Genomic DNA, 7,253 nt, shown 5'->3' with positions numbered 1-7,253 from the left:
AGATGTTTTGTTTCTGACAAATTTTAATAGATTGATGTTATGCATATTTGATGTGGGTAAAGAGTGTCAGATATTGAGCTCTTTCTTTGTGAAGTTTAAATCATTAAAGTTTCTGTTCTATAGGCCGATATTTGACTGACAGAACTTAGTTACGTGGCAATGCTGAGTAAATGGATTGCACTGTACAGTATTGATTCCATGTTTAAGGATCACACTGAGTAAATAAAATCGGATATTCATATGATTCTTTGAGGTGGAGTTTAAATAGCTGAAATACACTTTGATTGAGTTAGGAACTGCTTGTCATGTATATTAATTCATTAAACAAACATTTCAGTTTACAAAACAACGTCATTCTTGTGGGGGTTCAGATAATTGAGGTTCTACTGTACAATAATATTGATCTATATATGCACAGGCAATTTTATGGTTGTGTGAGGGCATGCTATCCGTCATTACAATTTAAGGATGGCATTAAACAACATAAAAAATCACTCATCACCCCCTTTAAAACACACACACCATAGACTGTGTTCCTGTAGGTCTGACTGCCATAGGGGTGAGGGAAGGGTTAAATTTGTTCAATTTTGGGATGCCCCCTCCCATTGGGCCGCCCCCTGGGGGATTATGATGTCCCTTTGGCCCCCAGGCCATTATAAATCCCTCTGGTCTCCCCTCCTGTTCTGTCAGAGCCTGAACATCTGCAGGACACGCTCAACTCTCCATGTGTGCTTTCTAACCCCAACCATCAGGCTTACATAGATGCATAGGTCCTCCGAATCAAACAAACAACAATCAACAAAGAGCCAGCCAGCACGCATCTTCCTGCATGCACACCGACGCCTGCATGACACAAACCGCTCGAATCCAGAGACTGACGTTGTGGACAAACGCTAACAGGGAGAGCTGAGCGAGACCCAGCTCGGCTACATGTCAAACTGTTTACGTGTTGTCCTTAGTTTTAGATCAACTTTTTTTTTTTAAACTTTGTCTTGTTTTCGTTCATGAAAGAACAACAAGCCCGGGCTGACAAAACAGTTTTTGAACTCGAGGTCTGAGGCGTCAGCAGAGAAGCTCATCTCGCTTTTTGAGTCCGAAAGGGGCGTTCGCACGAGGCGTTCGCCTTCTTTTCTTCCGGCGTTTTCTCTGGGCCCTGACCTCCGGCGAGAATGTGGGAGTTCAGGTCGATGTTGTTTTGGCGGGCGGTGTTCGCGGAGTTCTTCGGCACCATGTTCTTCGTGTTCTTCGGGCTGGGCGCGGCGCTGCGCTGGACCACGGGGCCCCACCACATCATGCACGTGGCCCTCTGCTTCGGTCTGGCCGCCGCCACGCTCATCCAGTCCATCGGCCACATCAGCGGGGGCCACATCAACCCCGCCGTCACATTCGCCTACCTGATCGGCTCGCAGATGTCCCTGTTCCGCGCCTTCTTCTACTGGGCCGCCCAGCTGCTGGGGGCCATGGCCGGGGCCGCCGTGCTCTACGGGGTCACGCCACACAACATGCGGGGCACCCTGGCCCTCAACACGGTGAGTGCGCGCGGGCACGCGCCGTCTCTCCCGACTGGGGTAACACTTCCTGTAGAGCTGTTTGGTGCTGTTTTAGCAATGTTATGGCCATTACTGCAATCTCCCTGGGTTCAGAAAATACTCATCACACTGCCCAGCATCTTAGCAGCAGATGAAGGTCAAATCCTCACCAGCGCCGATACAATTTCTGCTATTTTTCCTCTTCCTGTCCTTAAAGTTTGCATTAACCAGTCATTTATGAAGGAGCTTGTAGCAGAATGTTGGGATGTTTGTAACATATGTTACAATATGTATCAGTCTGTCCTGTACGGAAGGGGGCCTATGGGGTTTGGTGCTGTTCCGGTCTACGGCACGTAAGATGCTGGGCAGTGTGATGAGTATAGTTGCTTTTCTGATGGAACCCAAGAAGATAGCAGTAATGGCCATAACATTGCTAAAAGACAGAAAGTCAGTACTGTCCATCTGACAGCACTTATAGAGGGTTGGGAGCTAAGCAGTGGACATATACTGAGTAGAAACCTGTGATTTGTTGTGATTGGCTTCTGAAATCTCTCCTTCACATTGTGTGATGAGGCAGAAGTGCTATTTCTGTTTCTCTACACTCTATGCATACATTTATTATGCTGTGACTGGCCATCATAAGAGTACATCCTTCATACTGTATATTCCCCATTTGAGAGGCCTATATTTATTGATGTGATGTTTGGACTGGTAGAGTGGTTAGCATTTAAAGTGTGTGGCCACAGCAGATGCTGTGGGTCCTGACAGACAACGTTAAATGCAGCACCATTCGCGTATTTTGCATCAATGAACTCTGCTGAATTAAGGGATTCTACACATGTATGTCTCATCTTCCACTGGAAAATCTCTGAGTGAGACAAAATGGAACCAGGCCGCTACTGAACAGAGTGGCACACTGTGTTCTTATTGGGCATGGTTTCAGTTTCAGGTGGCCCACTGGATATCTGAAAAGCACACTGCATTGCTGCCTGCCAATTTCTTCCACAGCTTTCCCTCCCTGAAACCCGCATGCACCATAGATGTCAGTGTCATTATTTCCCCCTGAATATTCTTACCTTTCTGCTAAAATGACAGAATGAAGATGGTGTAAAATGTGTGTGGCTCATTGGAAGCCCCAGTGTTAGCGGTCTGCTCATATGAGTGGATGGATAAATGGCTCCTCTGTGCCCCACAGCTACAGCCCGGTGTTAGCGTGGGCATGGCCACCACGGTGGAGGTGTTCCTCACCCTGCAGCTGGTGGTGTGCGTCTTCGCCGTCACCGACGACCGCCGCAACGGCCGCATGGGCTCAGCCGCCCTCGCCATCGGCTTCTCCGTCACCATCGGCCACCTGATGGGGGTAAGGGAGCGTCCCAAAACACTCGCATTCATCGGCCAATAACACGCATTGGGGGTAAGGGAGCGTCCCAAAACACTCGCATTCATTGGCCAATAACACGCATTGGGGGTAAGGGAGCGTCCCAAAACACTCGCATTCATGGGGCAATAACACGCATTGGGGGTAAGGGAGCGTGCCAAAACACTCGCATTCATCGGCCAATAACACGCATTGGGGGTGTGGGAGTGTCCCAAAACAATCCACCAGAAATACCACGTGCTGTACCTTACCCAACCTGCTCTGTAGTTTATTCTACGACCTTGGTATGCACTTTTTTCTATCGACCATCGGCCACCTGATGGGGGTAAGGGCGCATCCCAAAACACTCAAATTCATCAACCAATAGCACGCATTGTACCTTATCCAACCTGCTCTGTAGTTTGTTCTATGACCTTGGTATATGCTTTTATGTACACCGCTTTGGATAAAAGTGTCCGCTAAATCGCGCCTCACATCACTCCCTGTTGCAAGCCAGCCCAAACAGGGAGTGGCTACAAACCCCCCCTCATGGGGATCTTGAGAAGCAGAGCTCACTGGTGGATGCTGGGGTGGTGGTGGGAGTGCAAAGACTTTTGAAGGCATGAATCAGGTTACAGGATATTTTGAACAAATGCAGCGAGCAAATGCGGCAATAGCATGCAATATGAGCAATGGCAGCATACCAAAACAGGCACCATAGCAGAAAGAGCCAGGCAGCGCTATGGCTTTAGCATACAGGGCAGCTTTTGCCTGATTTCCAGAGGGCAGATGTAGCAACAGCAGTAGCAGCTAGCAGGTAGCACAGCATGGCAGAGCACGCAAAATGAGCAAGGGCCTGAACAGGTAAGCTTGGTGCTTTGAATAGCCCCTCCCATTAGACGTAAGCATCACGTGAGCGGGCGTCGAGTTGTCTGCCCGAACTAGCTCCCGCAGGCTTCACGTCATTTAAATGCAATTCACACATCGATCGCCGCATTCACGTAACATTCATTCATTGAGTGTCCAGCATTTTAACATTTGCAGCGAGATTATTGCGCAAATGTACCGAATATTTAAGAGGCTTACATGTGTCACTCAGACCGTGTTATTCTAGCGTTGCGCAAGGAGGACGGCTGTGATATGTCTAAGAGATGCTCTGCTTGCTGTAGATGGCCTACACCGGAGCCGGGATGAACCCCGCCAGGTCTTTCGCCCCTGCTGTGATGGTCAGGAACTTTATGAATCACTGGGTAAGGCACGCGTCTACCGTGACTACGGCATCATCTAGCGCTTACACGTGTTATACATCTGCGGAAAGCACAGTCTCTGTTTTTACATATTCTGCAGGTTAGACTGGATAAGGAGATCGACAGGTTAAGATGGATTAAGTTGATATTGACGATCCGGTGTAAAATGCTTTTGGAAATGCAACTCCCGATAAAATAAGTCTATTATATACATAGTTTTTAATGCAAATTTGTTTGTGTATAACAATGTGATTACATAAAACATTTAAGTCATATAATCTTATGATCCATTTATTTTGAATAAATAAATGAATAAATAAATAAATAAATATTTTATATTGTAGTCTATTGTAATCTATGAGATATTTGAAGACAGGTAAGTATAATATGTTAGAACATTTGACATATTGACAGAATTGATGGTGAACTATATATTTTCTTATTAATTTTCACAATACTGAAATGTCAATTTAATTTATGCATCTTAACAGTGAATGTATCTGAAACACGACAGCATTTGTGAGTAGTATTACAGGACAGTGCTGGGGCAATGTAGTTTATAGCAACACAATGACGTGCACAGAATGCACGTATAGGGTAAAAGTGATGGAAATGTACATTCCTCTAGAGTCCTCATTCTTGTTCCTGGGTTTGATTTGCACTTCATTGCACGTCGCTCTGGATAAGAGCGTCTGCTAAATGCCTTTAATGTAATGTAATGTAATTACAGAAGAAAACCTGTGTGTGTGTGTGCAGGTGTACTGGGTGGGCCCCATGATCGGAGGCGCCATGGGGGCGCTGTTGTACGACTTCATGCTCTTCCCTCGCATGCGGGGCCTGGCCGAAAGACTGGCAACCCTGAAGGGCAACAGGCCCCCAGAGTCGGAGGGCCAGCAGGACCCCCGCGGGGACCCCATCGAGCTGAAGACCCAGGCCCTATAAACCTAGGGACCCCCCACTTTTATGTCCCTGCCTTCACGCACAAGACAGACACCTAACACATACAATCACAGGCCACGAACACACAAACACTACCACTACTAACAAGCACACACATACCACTGAGACATACACATGCACACATATGCACCCCTAACACATACAATCATAGGCCACGAACACACAAACACAACCACTACTAACAAGCACACACATACCACTGAGACATACACGTGCACACATATGCACCCCTAACACATACAATCATAGGCCACGAACACACAAACACAACCACTACTAACAAGCGCACACACACACTACTAACACGCACGTCCACAGAACAGTGCTCCTTATCCCACAACCTGCTTGCAATCCAAACTGGACATATTGAAACCGGGGCAATCAGCGCCCACAGCAACGCCCGCCACCCCTCTGCCCCTCAGAGAGAGCAGGGCAGTGAGAGCGGGGTGCAGCAGAGGCCCAGGCCACAGGGGGGGGCAGGTTAGACCTGGCTGGGCCCCTCAGGCCAAGGGCCCCTCTCTCAACCGTAGGAGTGATCTAGAGTGGACTTTAATTCATGCTTTTTTTCTTTTTTTCCTTTTCATATGTTTTAATCTCTCTCCTTTTTTGTTATTTATTTATTTTCTGCAATTCCAATTCATGAAATGGATGTATGATACTATTAGAATTTGCTAGGATTTTATTCTCAAATTTCATTTACATTTTTTGTGTTTGTGTGTACATGTGTACATGCATGCATGCCTTTGTGTGTGTAATTGTGTGGAAGCATGTATGTGTGTGTGCGCATGCATGTGTATTTGTGTGCGTCTGTGTATGCATGTATGTTTGCTTGTGTGCATGTGTGTGTTTGGGGGCGCGTGCCTGTGTGTTTATGTGTGTGGGTGTATGTGCATACTTGCATACCCATGTGGATTTGTCTGTGCATGTGTGTATATGTATGCATGTGCATGCATGTGCACATGTATGTGTGCGTGTGTGTGTGTGAGTGAATGTGCAGGGGTGAATACATGTGTGTGCGTGCAAATGCATGTGTGTGTTTGTGTGTGTGTGTGCGCGCATGAGTGTGCATGTGTGTGTGTGGGTGTGCATGTGCATGTGTTTGTGCATGTGTGGGTGTGCATGTGTGGGTGTGCACGTGCGAATGCATGTGTGTCTGTGCATGTGTGTGTGGGCATGCATGTGCATGTGTGTGTGTGTGTGTGTGTGTGTGCATGCGCATGCATGTGCATGTGTGTATGTGTGTTTGTGTGTGTGTGTATGCACATGCATGTGTGGGTTTGAGTGTGTGTGTGCATGTGTTTGTGTGTGTGGTGTGTGTGTGTGTGTGTGGTGTGTGTGTGTATGCACATGCATTTGTGTGTTTGTGTGCGCATGCCTGTGTGTGTTTGTGTGTGTGTGCACGCATGCATGTGTGTGTGTGTGTGTTTGTGTGTGTGTATGTGCATGCATGTGTGTGTGTGTGTGTGTGTGTGTTTGTGTGTGTGTATGTGCATGCATGTGTGTGTGTGTGTGTGTTTGTGTGTGTGTATGTGCATGCATGTGTGTGTGTGTGTGTTTGTGTGTGTGTATGTGCATACATGTGTGTGTGTGTGTGTGTGTGTGTGTGTGTGCGTTTGTGTGTGTGTATGTGCATGCATGTGTGTGTGTGTGTGTGTGTGTGTGTGTGTGTGTGTGTTTGTGTGTGTGTATGTGCATGCATGTGTGTGTGTGTGTGTGTGTGTGTGTGTTTGTGTATGTGCATGCATGTGTGTGCATGTTTGTTTTTACTGATCCTTTCATTTAGAATGTTTCTCCGCCGCTCGCCTGTGTTTGTACCATGCTTATGTTTAATTCATCAGTTTATCCTTAACAATAAACTCATGAATTCTCCCATATGGTGACATTTGCCATCAGATTTGCTTCCTTTTAAGACCTTTTTTCTTCCTTTTTTCCTTCCAAAGACATACTCCTCGAAGTAAAGTTGTTTCTCAGTCTTTTAAACAGCTCTGCGAGTTTTGAGCAGCTGTGTGGCCTTATACTGTATCAGAGTCTTTTTTTAAGTCTTGCCTCTGTCTGGGACAAGACAGTGATCTCAACCATTTTCAAATAAATAAATAAACACAAAAACATGAAAAATATGACAAAAACCAATGTCTTTTCTTAACTCAGCTTTTAAGCCCT

At 46.5% G+C, this 7,253-nt stretch overlaps 1 protein-coding gene across 1 annotated transcript; it reads left to right on the top strand.

Annotated features, from left to right (window-relative positions):
• Positions 1-1,169: 1,169 nt before the first annotated feature.
• On the top strand, positions 1,170-5,075 carry LOC133109943 (lens fiber major intrinsic protein-like). The gene is made up of 4 exons (XM_061219720.1): positions 1,170-1,529; positions 2,725-2,889; positions 4,056-4,136; positions 4,890-5,075. The coding sequence occupies exons 1-4, from the start codon at positions 1,170-1,172 to the stop codon at positions 5,073-5,075; spliced, it is 792 nt and encodes a 263-aa protein (XP_061075704.1).
• The last annotated feature ends 2,178 nt before the right edge of the window (positions 5,076-7,253 follow it).

This window comes from Conger conger, chromosome 14, assembly GCF_963514075.1.
Source record: "Conger conger chromosome 14, fConCon1.1, whole genome shotgun sequence".
Classification (NCBI taxonomy): domain Eukaryota; kingdom Metazoa; phylum Chordata; class Actinopteri; order Anguilliformes; family Congridae; genus Conger; species Conger conger.
Note: the sequence above shows the minus strand (reverse complement) of the source record. Positions and strands in the feature narration are given on the sequence as shown.

Coding starts and splice junctions, on each gene's coding strand:
- LOC133109943 (XM_061219720.1), top strand. CDS start 1,170: ATGTGGGAGTTCAGGTCGATGTTGTTTTGGCGGGCGGTGTTCGCGGAG. Junction 2,890..4,055: donor CCATCGGCCACCTGATGGGG/GTAAGGGAGCGT, acceptor TGCTTGCTGTAG/ATGGCCTACACCGGAGCCGG. Junction 4,137..4,889: donor GGAACTTTATGAATCACTGG/GTAAGGCACGCG, acceptor GTGTGTGTGCAG/GTGTACTGGGTGGGCCCCAT.